The sequence below is a fragment of the Xenopus tropicalis genome, chromosome 7, assembly GCF_000004195.4.
Source record: "Xenopus tropicalis strain Nigerian chromosome 7, UCB_Xtro_10.0, whole genome shotgun sequence".
Lineage (NCBI taxonomy): Eukaryota > Metazoa > Chordata > Amphibia > Anura > Pipidae > Xenopus > Xenopus tropicalis.
Genome location: NC_030683.2, coordinates 57,870,358 through 57,890,813, shown reverse-complemented (window position 1 = coordinate 57,890,813; position 20,456 = coordinate 57,870,358). Strand labels below are relative to the sequence as shown.

Sequence of the window (20,456 nt, the reverse complement as noted above, 5' to 3'; positions counted from 1 at the left end):
CTATCTGATCCCCCCCTGTTCCTCTATGAGGGGGCTGCCATATTTGTGCAGCAGGAGTCCATTAACATTAAAAGCTATAACTGACAGGTTGAGGAGGAACAGTCAGGTTGGCAAAACAGTCAGGTTTGGGAACTGCAAGTAACAATTACTTACAAAAGCAGCCCTATAGGTGAGGAATGCTCAACATGACCTACAGGTAACTTTTTATGTACATTCATATTTTGTGTCAGTATCACTTTAATATGACTATCTTATGAAAATGAAAAACCTTTATATGTGGTATATAATCTCTGTAGATTGCTGGATAAAAGTTTAAGCAATATATGTATAACAAATACAAATATATATGATCAATTAAGAATTCACCCCTTTTTTAAATAATCAAATTACTTTCACTAGCCACCTCAATGTCTCTCCAATGTGAGATTTAGATTTTAATTGACAGTTATCTCAAATATTTCTTATATGCAAATGAAGCTCCCTCAAGTATATACTGGACCCAACTGTTTAAAAATAATAGACAGCAACAAAGATTCTGTCTCTCTAAAGGGAGAATTTGTGTCTGAGTCTGTAATTCTGAAACAGTTAGTTCTAATACATTGTCTAGGGCAGTGCTGTCCAACTTCTGTGGTACAGAGGGATTGATTTTTTTCTGGCCTACATTGTGGAGGGTTGATAATGGCAGCTAGTTTTGACCACTCCCCTTTTTTAATTAACCACACCCATGCTATCACAAGAGCTTTTAAGACCATACCCACATTAATGGTGGAAGTGCAAAAAAAACTCAAATGTTTGGTGCTCACTGTAGGGATATCACCAGTTATTTATATGTAAATTATATTGTCATATTAAATCCACATGTCTCCTCCTCCCCTGTGGATAGCACAGCACCCCCCAGCATATAATTACACACCTTAGGGACCTTATAATGACCATTTCCAAATGCTAACAAACTTCCAGAACAAAGCCCTGCCAGGTTCACCTCCCACAGGCAGCATAAGGCAGAAAGAGTATGGCACATAGGGCAGAGTATGGCACACAGGCAACATAGGGCAGGCAGAGTATGGCACACACAGGCAGGGTAGGCAGATTACTGCCTGTGTGCAATACTCTCCATGCCCTACCCTGCCTATGTGTTCTGTTTTCTGCCTGCCCTATGCTGCCTGTGTGTACCATACAATGCCTGCCCTACTCCACATGTGTGTGTCATATTGTGCCTTCCCTACCCCACATGTGTTGTGCCATACTCTGCCTGCCCTATGCTGCCTGTGTGTGTCATACTCTGCTTGCCCTACCATGCCTGTGTGTGCCATACATACAGGCAGCATAGCGCAGGCAGTACATACAGTGACACAATGCTGGCACTGCGTCTACAGGTTTGAGGTGCGAACAGGTGAACAACGTGAATTCTTACAGTCTGAGGTGTGAACAATGCAGGGGGTAAACAACGCAGGGATTAAAAGGTGTGAACAGTACAGGGGACAACATGTTTAAACAATACAGGGCTTTACAGCCTGAATCTGAGGTGTAAACATTTCAGGGGGCCAGTTAATCTCAGTACTGATACCATTTAAAGCTTACAGGTAAGGTAAGCAGTCACGGCAGCCAGACAGGTGGGGGGCCAGGGGGCCGCCAGTTGGACAGCACTGGTCTAGGCAAAAAAAAGCCCCCTCATAATAATGCATTAGACATGTCAATCAAAATCTGACTACTGCATGGAGAAAGACAGATTGCTGAGAGAGAATGGCAAAAAGTAATTTGATTATTTAAAAAATGGGAAATTGTTTTTTATTGATTATATTTATACTTTATCTTTTTTTTTTTTACATAGATTTTTAATTTTTCTAACAAATATATAAGCAATTACAGAAAGAAATGATAGGAGAAGTGTCCTATATAGCATTATTTTTTTATGGGGAAACCTCACGCGAGATAGGCAAGTTTATGATGTGGAAGTGAATTTTTTCCAAAATTGTAGGGGTGGGGGGAGGGATAAAGGAATCCTAATGGGACCCTAATCCATTGCATTAGGATTGTTTTTTTTAGCATAATATAACAATTGTAAATAGCACATCCTGGAGTAAGACCGGAGCTGTAGGGATACAGTTACTCCTAATAAGCATAGATCAGGGGAGCAAATATTTGGAAGAGCTAATTTCTCTAGTGACCTTCATATTATATTATTTTTGTGAGTTAGCTCTTTAAGATAAGGCAAAAAAAAAAAAATACAGATGTTACACCCAATCATTTTTGTTATAGTCCTGCTTTTGGCTTTTCATAGGTATAATTGTCTCCATATCATATGTTTTCTGCTAAAGTTTGCGGTTTTAATTAACCCTTCAAGTGCTGCACTTCCAGATTTGGGAGCGGAGAAACGGCTTTTAAAGCCGCTCCTTCGCTCCTCGCTCATTCCCCAGCCCCTATACAAGGAGCAGAGGTGGGGAAAGAGTAGCCCCTGGGGCTCGATTGCCCAGGGGCCCCATAGCAAAAGTCAGGTACGTTGTTTCTATGTGCCTGACATTTCCTGCTCCCCCTCCCTCTGCACACTCACCGATCGCAGGAAGAAGTAACAGCTCCGGTTCCTGGGCCCCTCCTCCCAATCCCAGAAATATCTGTGTGACTGCTTTTCCCAGGTAGGTGATAAAAATCACCTACCTGCATCTTTTTTTTCTTGCATGAAAAAAAGGTTTTATTGCCATTGCGGATAGTGTATTCGCTAACCGCACTGCACAATACTTTTTGTGTATTAGTTTCTGGTATAAATGCCTATATCATGAAAAATAGAAATTTTTCTTTTTTTTTGTGTGTATTTCGAGCTCTTGTTCCAGAAGTGGAAATAAACAAAAAAAAAACAAAACTGGCAGATTTGGAAAGCTTAGGTTCTCCTGAAAAAAAACATTATATAGTTTGCCTACCTAAACTTAACTCTTCCCCCAGTAAATGCCAATAAAATGAGAGAGCACAGAATGTTTACAAAACGTCTGGCACAGAGGGGAAGTGAAATTTGAAATTCTGCTGGCACTTAAAGGGTTAAAGAAGAATGAAACCTAAACAAACAAAATATAACAACATTGTTGGCCTCTTGAACACTAGATTTAAAAATCAATATTCTGCTTTGTTTTCATGGCATTGCTGTTTTGTTTTATTCTTTTTAATCTGGAGTTATCGGCCACCATATTCTCTTGCTACACATCACTTCCCCCTCCATCTGCAAATGAATGAGCATGCTCTTTCTCATTACTATGAACCATGTAGTTTTAAAGTGCATAATATAAATTTTTAAACAAAACAGACCTCAGACAGACAGAATGCTTTGTTCTTTTTAGTACTCTGTCTCCCAAACGCTCCTACAATCTGAACACAAAAAGCTGGTAACTTTAGCATTATTATGGTAACCAGGCGCCATACTTGGTGCAGTTAAGACAGCTGGGGCAGGAGAGGTCAGGTCAATGATGATGTACGGGCAGTCACGTGATCCAGATGTCATTGCTACATTGAGGAAACCTTAAAGGAGAACTACACCACCCCCCAGGTATAAAAGCCCCCTTAACTCGCCTGCATCAAACCCCCCTCCCAATCCTTCTCGCATAGTCTATAACTTTATAAACTGGCTGTATAGAAAAAAAAAACAACCTAAAAGAGCAGAGCAGCACAGCAGCGTACCAGGGCACCATCTTCCGCTAGCCAGAAATCAGCTTCAACTGCGCATGCTCAAGCAGGGTCTGGGTCGGCGGTGAGACCCCAAAACATTTTCTATTGAACGGAAGATGGCGCCCAGGTACAATGCTGCGCTGCTCTGCTCTTTTAGGTTGCGTTTTTCTATAGGGCCAGTTTTTAAAGTTACAGACTATGCGAGAAGGAAGGGGGAGGGGTTGATGCAGTTCTCCTTTACACATCAATGTTCAGGGCTTGAAGAACTGTGTTTGGTCATGTGTAAACCCTGAAATTGAAATAATATATTTTCTATTATCTGTTTTTACTGTTTTTTTTCTTTTGTTGTCCTTTAAATCTCTAAAACCTCCTCAATGCTTGCAATTTAAGAATCCTCTCTCACATTAAGAATCTTATCACTTACTTGTCTGTACTCATAATAATGACATGAAAACCCACACACAAACATTTAATTAATGAACAGCTTTCTGAAATCTTTCAATACCTGCCACTCTGGTTGTTCAAAGGTTAATAAGTAAGGCTGCAGCATCCCCCTAATCACAGAGATTTCCTTCTCCTCCTCTAACCCACTTGCCCCCTCTCCCTCTGGAATTTACTTTGGCTGCTGACTTGTGGGCATGCTCACATCTTATTAGCTCAGATTACTAAACATGCCCTCTGTCTAGCAGGGAATAAAAGAGATGGCATTGCCGATTCCCACAGAAACTCTGCTCTAGCTGTCTGCTGCCTTTTTTTCACCTAACCTCCTCTTTTGAGCTCAGCTTAAAAATTACAGTGCTCAATCAAAGCAGAACTTTTTATCAAAGGAAATTCTGCTTGTGTGAGCCTGCTTTCTTTATGAAATGTACATTGAAAAGGGTATTTGAGCACATGTTGTTTGCAGATTTAAATGTAACTTATTATGTGTGACTGCCCTAAAGAAAAGGGAAAATTACAATCACTGGGGGGTGCCCCAGGGCGGTGCTCCTGTTAGCCGAAAACTGCACCGGCCAAGGGTTTGCGCAATCAACCTAGTCTGTCTTCGAATTGTAAAAATGAAAAAAATTTTGATAAGCTCTAATGCAAAAGGCAATTTTCAGCAATACTGCCAGACCAGAAAAGGAAAGACATTTTCTGCAGGATTGTCACCCACGGTAGCACAGATTTAGAGGGCAACAAATCTCCTTGTCTGCCAGGGCTCTCAAATTGTATACCTGAGATGATGCCCTAAACTTAACCTCTCTTCCTTTCTAAATATTATGGGGACATACATATTGTAAAAATTAAAGAATAAATTGTGATTATCTCTAAGAGCTTGTAAACCCCGGTTATATTTGGGAAGGAAGAGAGGTTGAGTTTAGTGCGTCACTTCAACAGAGATGTTTGCCCAGAGATAGGCATGGGTCAGCAAATAAAGACAGTTTCCCTATATGGCTGCACATAAAAGGGAAAATGGCTATTAACCAATGATATAAGCAGAGTCAATTGTAGGGCTACAGGTAACCTGATCTACATAGCCAGGTCACCCAGCAGCAAGTCATTGAGATTTAACGGAATCAGCAATTGAGGGCTCGTACAGACAAGCATTTCCTCCTGCACTACCCTGCAGTGGTATTCTCTTGCACAGGAAGAAATGCATCCCATTCTTTCTTAGATGTCCCTGTGTCCGTACGGGCACATAAGTGCCAGGTGGAATGCAAATTGTTGTGCTTACATGCGCTTGTGTCAGTATAGGCACATAAAGAATGGGATGCGTTCTGAGTCACCATAAAAGGAAACACTTGACTAAACAAGCCCTTAAGTTAGTGAAATTCACTCCTCCGTTTCATATAGAAAGACAAATGTTACCAAAATGTAAAAAGGTAGATAATACAAAGCATGAGACAAAATGGAAGATAAGCATTTACCAATGCTCAGAGACTCCCTTTGGAACTCCTTTGTGAGATGAGAGCGTCGCATCATGCAGTAGACATATCGTTCAAGCACATACCAACACATTTCATAATAAAATGGATATCGGAACTTTGTAGGTACCTAAAAATAAAATAAAGAAATGAATGCATGTACTTGTTGTATAATGTTGCAAACATTTGACAGGATATAACCGGATATAAATATAGACACCACACCAGAATTGTTGAATGTTAAAGTAGAAGCTGCATATTATAAAACCTGGTCTGGTCGGCAGTACCCCAAGGATAGCCATTATCTATTTTGTGGTGTGGTAAATGTTATAGAATGATAAGATGTTTCAGAAAATCACTTTTTAAAACATACTGAAAAGCAGGAACAAAAATAGACATTCACAAGAACATGGGAGGATTCAACTGGCCTCCAGCAAAACCCACTCATATTGATCAGCATATGCAGTTTGATCCCCACCACCCTCTGGAACATAAACTGGGTGTTATAAGAACCACACTCACACCATCGGGCTAAAACTGTGGCAACCAACGCAGAGGCTAAAGAGAGGAAATACAAGGATTTGAAAGGAGCTCTAAAGACTTGTAGCTAGAATTGGCCTTGAGTAATTCAAGCAAAAAGACCGACCAACAATCAAAAGGGAAAGGGCACAGCAGGCATAGCAACAGTCATCCCATATATGGCTGGAACATCAGGAAAAAAAAGCAATGCAATATTTATTAAAAATTCTACATTTCAAGGGCAAAGTACACTGCTCAAAAAAAATAAAGGGAACACTTAAACAACACAATGTAACTGCAAGTCAATCACATATCTGTGAAATCAAACTGGCTCTGGCACACGGGGAGATTAGTCGCCCGCGACAAATCTCCCTGTTCGCGGGCGACTAATCTCCCCGAAATGCCATCCTACCGGTGAAAATGTAACGGGGGGACTCCTGAATTCCTCTATTTCTGTATATGCCTTAGTTAAAGGAGAACTGTCTACCAGTAATAATGTTCTCTATCTTTGGATTTAGTAACTATTCCCTATAGTGTTAATATTTCAGAGACCTATTTAACCCTCCCACCCACACTGTACTCTATAAAAGAGTGTAAATAAGGTGCCAAAACTTAGACCAGCCTATTGCTTGTCAGGTATAGCATTTTAATGATTAATTGCCTATATATATATATATATATATATATATATATATATATATATATATATATATATATATATATATATATATATATATATATATATATATATATATATATATACACACACACATATATATACATATATACTAGTTTAAATTATGAATTGCATTATTTATGAATTATTTGAATTGTAATGAAATCATAAAATCAGTTGTCATTAATCTTTTGTTTTAAAAATGAATGTGTATTTTTTATACTTTTTCCAAAAATAAAAAAAAGTTATATGTTGTGTCCAATTTTTTTTTATTATTGTTATGATTTGACTAATTTTAAAATAACTGAAATCTTTATGTTAAACTTAATTTAACAAATTTTATCTCCATATTGCCTAAATAAACTAAGTAACAAAAATAGTATTTGTGCTACTGTGACAGATTGCTCTGACAGGGCTTGTACTGATAAGTGTTTCTTCCTGCATTCCGCTGCAGGGAAAGGTAGGAAGAAATGCACCCTCTATCCTCCCTAATGCACCTGTACTCACACAGGCACATGTAAGCACCAAATGCAGGTGGGACACATGTTGTGTTCCACCTGCACACACACAGGAGCATGTAAGCGCTGAACGCAGGTGGGATGCGTTCAACTTGCAGGTGCATTAGGGAGAATAGGATGCATTTCTTCCTGCGTTTCCCCGCGGTGGAACGCAGGAGAATGCAATGCAGCGGAACACAGGAAGAAACACTCATCAGTATCAGCCCTTATACAGATAGGGATGCTGCTGGCAAAGAGCATCAGATAGTACCTGTAACAAAATGCTCTGTTATACATATAACTAGCAGGGCAGGACTGCTGCTTACAATGGGGGGAAATAAAACAGGATCTATGCCACTGTGACAGAATGCTCCGTTATACAGATAGCTAGAATCTCAGCCATAAATCAGGGCAGGACTGCTGCTTACAATGAGGGGGGGGGGGGGTCAGATAGGATATGTGTCACTGTGACAGAATGCTCTGTTATAAAGTCAATATGTATTATATGAAACACAAGTGATATTTGAAGTTCCCTGTATAAGGCCTGCAGCCTTATACCTTTATATGGTCACAGAAACGCTCAGTGACATATAATATCCTTATAATTTACAGTAGGGTGTAAAGTATCCCTTGTAATACATGAGCGATATTAGGCTTCTGTATTACAAAAATGGAAAAATTCTGGATATACACTTTACAAATGCTTGAGCCTAAGGCTATGAATCGTGAATACAATCTGACTGGATTCATATAAAGTGATTCTGGTATTGTGGAAGGGAATTTAAGAATGTTTATATACAAAAGAAATTGGGGATTATGTGTTTTGTTTGTTAAAAATCTCATGTGCAAAGGGTTAATATTGGGTATCCATCTAAGGGGTGGAAGGGAGGGGGGGGGGTGAAGCAAGGCCTTTAAAAAGTGTGGTTATACATTGTATTACATATGGCTTGAAAAAGGACCGTGAAGCTCTGAAACGTTGCCTATTTTTCTATGTGTTTTTAACAATAAAGCGTTGGGAGTGCAGGACTTTTTTGGTGTATTTTTGTATGCAAGCACTTTTCTTTGGTGAATATTATTTTATATACACACACACACACACGGCAAAAAGGACAGCACTCCTAGGATTTAAAGAATTGTTAACAAAATGTAAATGCAAAAATAGAAAGTTCATCCAGATAAAGGTTTCTGTGTGAGACCGAAACGTTGAGTAATAAATCTTTCTATTTTTGCACTTACATTTTGTTCACAATTCTTGAATCCTTCTTCCAGTGCATTGTTTTTGGTACTAGCACCCAGGTTTTGTTGCTGCAAATGGTGTGCACCCTTTGGACTATTTGGACTAAGAAAAAATGAATCCAGTACTCACAGGTCTTCAACAAATAGTCAAAATCCGTTTATTAGTGCAAAATCAATGTTTTGGTCACAAACTCAGACTTTACCTTGTCCCATCGTGCATAAAACCCCCTTAAATAATTCAGTCTAAATTTTGGCACCAATTATGTCAGTGCCATCGGACGTCATAACCCTTAACCAAGTGAGAACATCTTGAAAAACATATCTAAAAAAGGTCAGTAATAAGTTATAGTGTCACTACAACCATAAATTAACAAACGACAACCAGATGTCCGAATTTCTCTTGATTTCATAATATAGGTTAAATAATACACGTTATATGTTATATCTGCTGGACCAACAAATAGGCACCAAATTATTTAGAAAGGACACTGATCGCAACAGTATTTTACATGCATCCAGTTTCCATCAGAAATCTTTGGTTAGAAGCATTCCCTATTCTTAATTTCTGCAGGTGTTTAGAAATAATACATCCATTGCTACAGCTTTAACTCAATGTGAGGACATGGCCCACCAATTTAAAGCTCAGAGTTATGATTGAGGTTTTCTTGAGAAAGAAATTAAACATGCCCATGCAAATTGTTCCAAAGTATGCACAGAGAAGGTCTAAGAATGATCAGAACCTTTATTTTATCTCCCATTTTGATACAGCCAGTCATCAGTTACAGAAAAAGGCTGGGCATCTTTGGCCCATGGTATCTCCAGATGACGAGTTGCCCTTTAAAAACATTAGAACCCCGACTCTGGGATTCTGGAGGGGTCCTATTCTCAGAGATAGAGTGTGAGGGTGTACGGACATTTTACCTAGGCTGACTCCAAGACCAGGTCTTGGCTTACTAAACCTAAAAATGTATTTTATAGATAGAACAACTGCATTTTATGTAGCTTTAGACTGACTGGGGAAGGTTTTGCGCATCCTCATTCTGGCAAAAGGTTTAAAATAAACCACTGACTTATCCATACATCTGAATTTGTGGTTTATATCTTGGTTTATCCTTGTGGTTTAATGTATATAAGTAAAACTATTGCCTACCTGAGAGAACGCTTTGGCAACTAAAGGACTGCTATCACAAAGGCTATCGCCAAAAAGGATTCCATGCAAGATTTTGACAAAGAACTTCCTGAGGAGCAAGATGGCTCAAAGAAAAAGAAACAAACCTGGGAGCAACCTGTTGTGAGACATTTCTCTAAATGACCATTACTCACCCTCTGTTGAATGGCTTTTGACTTTGTGGCTGCTCATTCCCTATATGCACACCATGTAAGTGGACCTCCTGATGGCATGAGCAACAGAGTAGGGTGCCCTAGGACAGCCAATATGTTTCTTTTGATGCAGGGGACTGTTGTCCTAATTCTTTAATTACAATATGTTTTTAATAAAAAAACAAGTTTTCATCCTACATCCATATTACTGGTGGTTTGTTCTCTATACACAAAGGTGGTACCTCATTTTTAACAACCTGGGGACACAGTTCTTCTTTATTATACTATTGGCAGTTCTCCCTTAATGTGATCGTCGGGATGCAGATCTCCTTTGATTATATTTGGGGACGCAGTTCTCCTCATAAATTTAAAAGTTAATAAAAAACACACACTTTGGGATCAGTAGTATGAGCCAGATCCACCAGTTAGGTCTAATTTTTCAGACTTCCTTACAATCAGAATATCCAAGGCTATTGTGATACTAATATCTACAGTTAGTACTAGTGGTTGTATTTATAGTTTATGTATGTGAGTGTATAGATTGGTAGGTGTGGGTTAGGTGTGCTGGGTTTACTTGGATGGGTTGAACTTGATGGACACTGGTCTTTTTTCAACCCTATGTAACTATGTAACTATATGTAACTATGGCGCCTTGTTTCCATGACAACATGTTTTTTTTTTTCTTACTGTGCTGGGACTTAGTTTGAGAATTTTTGGTAAGTTCTCTCATAGTGCTGCTCAGCATTTAAACCCCTGTGCTAGATATACGAGTTACTAGATACAATCACACACTTTGGTGCTTGATTTTAGCTACATTTGTTGCTTTGCTGTCAGGAATACTTGCTGCTGGTTACTTTCTTACGGTTGGGAACTGGTAGTGACAGTATAAGTCAGGGGTCAGGAAACTTTTTGGCTGAGAGAGCCATAAACAACACATATTTTAAAATTCCGTGAGAGCCAAACAATATGTTTGGCCGCGGATGCTTCGGGGCAAGGTAGGGTGGGTCCCAAGGATGCCAGATGCGGATGCAGAGGAGGGTGTGGCCTGCATTCGGCGGATAGAAGACGTGTTCTAAGGCTTAGAACACGTCTTCTATCCGCCGAGCACAGGGGCAAGGTAGGGTGGGTGCCAAGGATGCCGGATGTGGATGCGATGCGGAGGAGGGCGTAGATCCCTACCCCTGGTATAAGTTATTACTAGCCCTGTTTTTTTTTTTTTCCGGATGTATTTTTATTGCATTAGCTATTCTTTTTCATTTGGGGGAGGGTAATTAGGTCACACTGGTGCCAAATTCAGGACTTTAGGTTGTTTTATACATGGTGAGGCATCTGTGCACTAATAAACAGATTTTGACTTTTTTTGGAAAACCTGTGATTGCTGGATTTTTTTTTCTCTTTATGCTCTGAAGTTTGTATTACACGCAAAAAATTTTTTGAATGTATGCTTTAGTGCTTGCAGAAACAGCCAGCACACCATCATGCAAGTCCTTTCAGCCTCAGCAATTCATTTTTTTTCTTCAGGTTGAATATGACAGCTACTGCTATCTCTCTTGCTGGGTGCTATTTTCATACCTAGTACTAGCTGGCACACCAGCATTTTAGACGTGCAGAATGCTGAAAACTGTAAAAGCTGATTCACATACTATAAAGCAAATGACATAAGGGGCAGTTTTTCCACTGGGTATTTTAGCTGGCAAAGAAATGCTTGAAACCACCCTTTGTCATTTCCAACTGACATAAATTGATGCTTGAACAGCAAGTACAGACAGGTCTCTTCCAGATACACACATTAGAAAATAACCCACTGGCAGTGTTGGTCCCTAGGGCTACGGCGGCACATTGGGTATTTTGTCCCCTTGTGGTTAGTTGCAGCTAAAGAGTCCCATAACAATGCCAATAATATTAAATGAAAAGTACCCTGAACAGCATACATGGAGCAGTGAAAGATGGAGCTAATGTTTTATTATTATGGTGGTAGTACAGCAAAAACCTGCCATACTCTGCCTTCCCTACCCTGCCTGTGTGTCCCATAAACTGTCTGCCCTACCTTGCTTGTGTGTGCCATACTCTACCTGCCCTATGCTGCCTGTGTGTGCCACACTCTGCCTCACACACAGGCAGCATAGGGCAGGCAGAGTATGGCACACACAGGCAGCATACAGTGACACAATGCTAGCACTGCTCCTACAGTCTGCACAACAACTATATATTAAAAAAACTTTTTAATTGCACCTCAGTATATGTTCTTTTTGTAGTGTGCAGGGTTTATTTGTGGGTTTCTACTGCTCCTACAGTTTGTAGAGGTGTAAACAGGTGAACAATTTGGGGCTTACAGTCTGAGCCTGAGGTGTGAACAATGCAGGGATTAAAAGGTGTGAACTTTACAGGGGATTATATTTTTAAACAATACAGGTGGTTTACAGCCTGTGAACCATGCAGGGGGGCAGTTAATCTCAGTACTGATACCATTTAAAGTTTACACAAAGGTAAGCCATCAAAGCAGCCAGACAGGTTGGAGGCCACCAGTTGGACAGCACTGCTATATATAAAAAAGGTAACACTCAAGCAAATCACCCTAGTAACTATAAATCTAGTATACTGGCTGTAACCACAGTGATGGTATTTCTCCAAGACATCCCTGGGCATTTTGGGTTTGTTTTTTTTTTTTGTTTAAATAGTTAATGGATATACAAGAATAATGTATTGTTTAAGTGTGTCCGACTCACCCTTGTCCTGTCCTCGATGCTGTATATACGAAGTTGCATTGGTATGTTGAAGCTGTGCAGGAAATTCCCACCAAACACCAGTGTGTCCTGAGGTGTGTACACAGCATGAATCCATCCTGTAATAAAGTTTATCAGAATAAAATAGAAAATTATCTACCTCAAGGGGGAAATCGCAAAAGTAAAGAAAGCAAAAATATGACTCTTCAAAAAGGTGTTAAGCTTGTAACTTTTCCCTCTGTGCCTTTCTGCAAGTATTGTTTCAACAGTCGGCTGCTAATGCCCATTAATATGGGACTAAATTTAGGGGATTGAGTCCCATATTAATGGGCATTAGCAGCCGACTGTCAACATGTATGTATGTATGTATGTATGTATGTATGTATGTATGTATGTATGTATGTATATATACATATACATACATATACATATATATACATATACATACACACATATACAGTGGAGGAAATAATTATTTGACCCCTCACTGATTTTGTAAGTTTGTCCAATGACAAAGAAATGAAAAGTCTCAGAACATTATCATTTCAATGGTAGGTTTATTTTAACAGTGGCAGATAGCACATCAAAAGGAAAATCGAAAAAATAACTTTAAATAAAAGATAGCAACTGATTTGCATTTCATTGAGTGAAATAAGTTTTTGAACACCTACCAACCATTAAGAGTTCTGGCTCCCACAGAGTGGTTAGACACTTCTACTCAATTAGTCAACCTCATTAAGGACACCTGTCTTAACTAGTCACCTGTATAAAAGACACCTGTCCACAGAATCAATCAATCAAGCAGACTCCAAACTCTCCAACATGGGAAAGACCAAAGAGCTGTCCAAGGATGTCAGAGACAAAATTGTAGACCTGCACAAGGCTGGAATGGGCTACAAAACCATTAGCAAGAAGCTGGGAGAGAAGGTGACAACTGTTGGTGCGATTGTTCAAAAATGGAAGGAGCACAAAATGACCATCAATCGAACTCGCTCTGGGGCTCCACGCAAGATCTCACCTCGTGAGGTGTCAATGATTCTGAGAAAGGTGAAAAAGCATCCTAGAACTACACAGGAGGAGTTAGTTAATGACCTCAAATTAGCAGGGACCACAGTCACCAAGAAAACCATTGGAAACACATTACACCGCAATGGATTAAAATCCTGCAGGGCTCGCAAGGTCCCCCTGCTCAAGAAGGCACATGTGCAGGCCCGTCTGAAGTTAGCCAATGAACACCTGAATGATTCTGTGAGTGACTGGGAGAAGGTGCTGTGGTCTGATGAGACCAAAATAGAGCTCTTTGGCATTAACTCAACTCGCTGTGTTTGGAGGAAGAAAAATGCTGCCTATGACCCCCAAAACACCATCCCCACCGTCAAGCATGGGGGTGGAAACATTTTGCTTTGGGGGTGTTTTTCTGCTAAGGGCACAGGACAACTTATTCGCATTAACGGGAAAATGGACGGAGCCATGTATTGTGAAATCCTGAACGACAACCTCCTTCCCTCTGCCAGGAAACTGAAAATGGGTCGTGGATGGGTGTTCCAGCACGACAATGACCCAAAACATACAGCAAAGGCAACAAAGGAGTGGCTCAAGAAGAAGCACATTAAGGTCATGGAGTGGCCTAGTCAGTCTCCGGACCTTAATCCAATAGAAAACCTATGGAGGGAGCTCAAGCTCAGAGTTGCACAGAGACAGCCTCGAAACCTTAGGGATTTAGAGATGATCTGCAAAGAGGAGTGGACCAACATTCCTCCTAAAATGTGCGCAAACTTGGTCATCAATTACAAGAAACGTTTGACTTGTGCTTGCAAACAAGGGTTTTTCCACTAAGTATTAAGTCTTTTTTTGTTAGAGGGTTCAAAAACTTATTTCACTCAATGAAATGCAAATCAGTTGCTATCTTTTATTTAAAGTTATTTTTTCGATTTTCCTTTTGATGTGCTATCTGCCACTGTTAAAATAAACCTACCATTGAAATGATACTGTTCTGAGACTTTTCATTTCTTTGTCATTGGACAAACTTACAAAATCAGTGAGGGGTCAAATAATTATTTCCTCCACTGTACATATATACATATACACATACATGTTGACAGTCAGCGGCTAATGCCCATTAATATGGGACTCAATCCCCTAAATTTAGTTTTAGTTTTAGCAAGGATAGCACACCACACAATATGTGTTGAAGCCTGGGTGCTATTGCAAAAAAAAAAAAATATCAAAATATAAATGCAATAAAAGCCAGCACTCACAGGACTTTGAGACATATAATCTGAAAAAAAATATGTTCACATATTACATTTTTATATATTATATTTAGTCCACATTCAGACCAATTGTGATGTTCGAGGTGCTCAGCCAATTATAACTATAACAAAGAAGGGGGCCGGCACTCCAATATCTGTTAACAATTGAATCTTTTATTTCACAATCATACTGTAAAATCCAAGATTTTTAAACAGCTCAAAGAAAGGGTGGGCATGCACATGGCTAGTATAAGGGAAGCCCTCGACCCAGAGAAAAAAAAAAAAAAAAAGAAAGACATTAATAACCTCTTGCACGCCACTGGCCTAGAGATCATGTACCGGCACAATCTAGGGGAGGAGACAGGGATATGGAGTTGCTCAGATTCGGAGCACCTTGGATATATCGCTTGATTGTATGGCCCCTAGGGGCCTTAATGAGCAATTGGCTCTAAATTGCTTCCTTACATAAAAATGGTAGTAAAGCTTCAGCTGAATTAAGGCATACTCACCAATACTGTAGTTCTTTTTGTATGTTTATGCAATATATTAAGAGAATATACTTAACTTTACAGGGTGGATCATAACTACAATCTGCTATGTCTGTTATTTTGTTTACATTAGAGCGATAAACTACAATGGACTCTAAATACAGAACAAGTATATAGTTTTAAGTATATAAACACGGACATCCATTCGTCAAAATTTGTAGGAATTTATTCCGTTTTTTTGTGTGGTGCTTGAATCACTTTGACATCATTTTGGCACCTTTTTCCTGACCGAAAAGTTGGAATTACAGTATGATGGTGAAGCAAAAGATTAGATTGCTCACAGATTTTGAAACGCTTTGCTATAATATATAAATTCAGGTATAGGACCCGTTATCCAGAATGGTCAGGACCAAGGGTATTCCGGATAAGGGGTCTCTGTAATTTGGATCTTTATACCTTAAGTTTACTAAAAAAAAAAAAAATCAATAAAACATTAATTAAACCCAATAGGATTATTTTGCATCCAGTAAGGATTAATTATATCCTAGTTTGGATCAAATACAGAGTACTGTTTTATTTTTAGAGAAAAATTTGAATTATTTGATTAAAATGGAGTCTATAGGAGACAGGCTTTCCACAATTCGGAGCTTTCTGGATATCGGATTTCCGACATAAGGGATCCCATACCGGTATAAAAAAAAAAAAAAAAATATATATATATATATATATATATATATATATATATATATATATAAAATCTAAATTACGGAAAAACCCCTTATCCGGAAAACCCGGGGTCCAGAGCATTCTGGATAACAGGTCCCATACCTGTATATATAAGGGAAAGGGATCTTTCCCTAATTTGGATCTCCAAAACTTAAGTCTGCTAAAAATCATTTAAATATTGAATAAACCCAACAGGATTGTTTGCCTCCAATAAGGATTAATTATATCTTAGTTGGGATCAAGTACAAAGTTTTGTTTTATTATTACAGAGAACATGGAAATCATTTTTAAAAATTAGAATTATTTGCTTATAATGGAGTCTATGGGAGATGGCCTTTCTGTAATTTGGAACTTTCTGGTTTCCAGATAAGGGATCCCATAACTGTAAGCACACACCTACAACCAATGGCACAACTCCAGAAAGAACCCTGTACCAAGGAAAAAACAACATAAGACAATACAAAAAGGACACCATAATAACCAATCCATTAATAAAAATAGAAAAAGTATATATTGGCAGTGGAGCATAACGCATAATCTGAAACATATAAAAAGTAATCTGCGAGTATCATATATACTACCGTTGGTTAAGGAAGCAAGAAAATGAACAGTATTCATTTAAACCAAAAGGGAATAGAGTATTAAGCGTTTTTATCCAAAAAACTTCCCTTTGTAGGAGCAGTCAGGATCGGTCACCACCCCTCCTAATTGGGGGGACGTGATCAATCGCAATATAGCGAAAGGTGGGTAACCTATGGCCCTGTTCCAAAAAATGTTTCGCCACTGGTTTATAAGTCACACCTTCCCTGAATGCAGTGCTTATAGCAGAGCGGTGACAATCCTTACGTAGCCATAGAGTTTGATCTGTCTTCCCTACATAAAGACCACAAGGACAGGTAAACAAATAAATCACATAAGACATGGTACAGGTAACGTGATGCCTAATAGAAAGATGCTTGCCCGTCTGTGGATGTATGAAAGTCTCACCTGGTATCATGTACCTACAAGAGGTACAATTAGGGCATTTGAAACATCCTGGTTTGTTGCTACATAACCATGAACCGGACTTCTTCTGATAACATGCAATAGGGTCACTCTGTACTAAGAGGTCTCATAGATTTGTACCCCTCCTGTAACTAACCAGCGGGGAATTAGGCAAGACTTTCTTGAATTCATGATCAGCCTGAAGGATATTCCAATTCTTCCCAATAGCCTTTCTGATATGATTACATCTGTCATTAAACGTGGTACTAAAAACAATACCAGGGTGTACCTTAGGCCCCCTATTGGTGAGACTACTACGTGTGCAAGCCGTGGATAAAGCCTGTGAAAGTACCGATACTGGATAACCCCTCGCTTCAAAGCGCCTCCACATCTCACAAATTAGTGTTTCCGCTATTTGCTTATCAGAGTTATTCCTCCAGAACCCTGCAGAATTGTGTAATAGATAAGGACTTTTTAAGGGACGGAGGATGGCTGCTACCAAAGTGGAGGAGCACATTCTTATCAGTAGACTTACGGAACAAAGTGTACCCCAACTCCGTACCACTCCAAAGCAAGAACATATCATCTATATAACGCCGGAAAATCAAAAAGATTATTACCATAATTGGGCAAAATAAACTGTTGTTCAAAACAATGCATAAATAAATTAGCGTACGACAGTGCCATGGCTACACCCATCGCAATGCACGATATCTGTAGAAAAAAATCATATTCAAAGTGAAAATAATTAATCATAAGTGCCAGATGTAAAAGTTCCAATACTAATGAAACTGGGGGCCCCTAATAGGCATCCAGTGCTTCTAATGCACACCATGTGGCAGCCAAACCCTCGCCATGCGGAATACAAGTATACAGGATAACCACGTCCTTGCTCTCTAGGAAGCAACATGTGCCCACAGGGACTCTAAGTTGCTTAATGCTAACGTGCAAATGTGGGGTGTTCTTAAGATAGGTAGGTGTTTTCTGTACAGCTGCCTGTAATATAGTGTCCAAATATAAGCAAATAGGGTGCAGCAGAGAGTTCCGGCCCAACACCATTAGTCGCCCTGGTGGCTGTGTAAGGCTTTTATGAATTTTTGGCAAAGTATAAAGTACTGGGCAAACCAGGTGCTCCAACTTCAGGAATTCACCCGGTTGTTTACTCACCACCTCTGTATTGATTGCCACATCTATAACACTGAAAACCTTCACCTTAAATGCAGTAATAGGATCTCCAGGTAAATTTCTGTATACAGTATCATACGACAATTGGCCCAAAATCTCATTCCGATAATCACAGTAATTCATGAGCACAATCCCACCCACATTGTCAGCAGGGCAATCACAACACCCTTATCCTCCGTCAAAGATTTTAGAGCTAGCCGTTCATTACAAGACAGGTTGTCACGATATTTAGGTTCAACAACATTTAAGGAATCCCTCTCCACAGCTTGTTTAAACAGCTTAATAGCAGGATTCGTAACCAGAGGAACAGGGCCATAGGTTACCCACCTTTCGCTATATTGCGATTGATCATGCCCCCCCAATTAGGAGGGGTGACCACCGATGGCGGGAGCTGAAAAATGGGAAGGGTTTGTAAAGGGAAACGAGAAGTAGTGGGTAGGTAGTGGGAGAGGATAAAAGGGAAAAGGTGGAAGAGGAAAAGCAGAAAGGGGCAGGTAAGGAAAAGGGCTGGAGGGGGGAGCAGAAAGTAAAAAAGGGTGAAGAGGTAAAGAGGAAAAACAGGAAGAAGTGGGAGTGGGTAAAAGGTGTGAGTTAAAAAGGACAAAGGGGTGGGTAAGAGAAGGAAAAGGAAAAATAGGAAAAGGCAGGCAAGGGGAGAAAAAAAAAAGCTAACAAAAGGTAGAGGTGGGCTAGGGAATAAAAAAAAAAAAAAAAAAAAAAAAAAAAAAAGTAGGTGGGGTTAGGGGCAACACATACAACACATATACTGTATGATCCAGGATGTAATTAAAAAATCTTGGAGATCAAAAAACTAAGTGCACCATAGCCATAAAGAACATTTTTTTAATACTTAGAGACAGGTAATCCACAAAGAGATACATGGGTACTTTTCTGAAGGTGTGTGTGTATAATATCAATTAAAATAACGCATAATAATCATTGTAATGTCATACAGATAGTACCTGAGGGAATAACAAATGTGTAGCCTTGTTTTAGTTCAATGCGCTGACACTCGGTGACCCTATCCCCAAGAAAGACGTCACCTTGTTTTCCCGACAGCAGCCAATTCTCATATAGTTCCAGATTTTGATCTGTAGGAGGTATTAGCCAAAAAACCTAAAAATGAAGTAGTAGGAAATGAAAAAGCAGTCTAACTTTATAAAAATCCACAAAGATGATACAGACAAACACCAAAATACTTGGAAGGTTTTCGAATAGCACAATACCTTGCCTCCTCTGAGTATGTGGTACCACACGGATGTGCCACCAAAGTCCACATGAAAATCTGTATAACAACCACGAACACTCATGAGGCAGTACCTGTAAAGTTCAAACACATATTTACTTATACTTAAAATCCAAAACCACAGTACTCAAAGAACCAACCACTAGTGAGGACAGCCATCAGCCGCTCAACTTTGTAGGAGATCGCAAACAAGACAGAAGAACCTCAAAGCAGGTACAAAATTTAACAGACTTACATTACAAAACTGCTTGCACCAGTGATGGAACCAGTATATGCATTTTAAAAATTTGACTTTTGATCCCCTTTACTGGAATACTGTCACAGGAAAACATGATTTTTTTTTTAAATGCATCAGTTAATAGAGCTTCTGCAGCAGAATCAATTGAAAATCAATTTTTTCAAAACTGCAAACAGATTTTTTTTTATTTCTTAATTTGAAATTTCACATGGGGCTAACATATTCTTAATTTCCCAGGGTGCCACAGCCATGTGACCTGTGCTCTGATAAATTTCAGTCACACTTGTCTGCTAACATGTAATTTGGAAGGATACTAATCCTCCTAGCAACCAATTACCTGCCAAATTCTATGCTGGCAGATGAACAAAAAGCAAAACAATTTTAAAAACACAAATAAAAACTGAATGAAGACCAACTGCAAACTGGTTTAGGTTATCACATTATGTGATAAGAGGCCCCCTATCTTTTCTTTTTTACAAAACAGGCCCTGTGTCGGTTAGCTGACTGAGCCAAGGAACCAACTAACAATATAATAGATATAAAGAATATAAAAATCATAATACACGGCTAATTAGTATTTAATTTGGATTATCAATACATGGCTGCCCTGAAACTAATCCAATCTGCATAATAATTAAAATAATCAACCCCTTAGCATCAGCTTCTATGATAGATGAACCTTAATTTCTGCTTGATCATTTTTAAGAACCCCTAAGCCTTAACTGTTTAATAAAGATGTTGAACATTTGACTTGTGTAGTAAGTTTAATATTAACTTGTGTAGTAAGTTTAATATAAACTTCTATGCAGTT

The 20,456-nt window shown here is 39.1% G+C and overlaps 1 protein-coding gene across 1 annotated transcript in view; it reads right to left on the bottom strand.

Annotated features, from left to right (window-relative positions):
• The window catches only part of kdm2a (lysine (K)-specific demethylase 2A), a 145,047-nt gene that overhangs the window by 89,523 nt on the left and 35,068 nt on the right, over positions 1-20,456 (bottom strand). Inside the window, 4 exon segments of the mRNA NM_001011176.1 lie at positions 5,559-5,685; positions 12,530-12,645; positions 19,124-19,277; positions 19,388-19,481. Coding sequence (NP_001011176.1) covers positions 5,559-5,685; positions 12,530-12,645; positions 19,124-19,277; positions 19,388-19,481 — 491 coding nt within the window.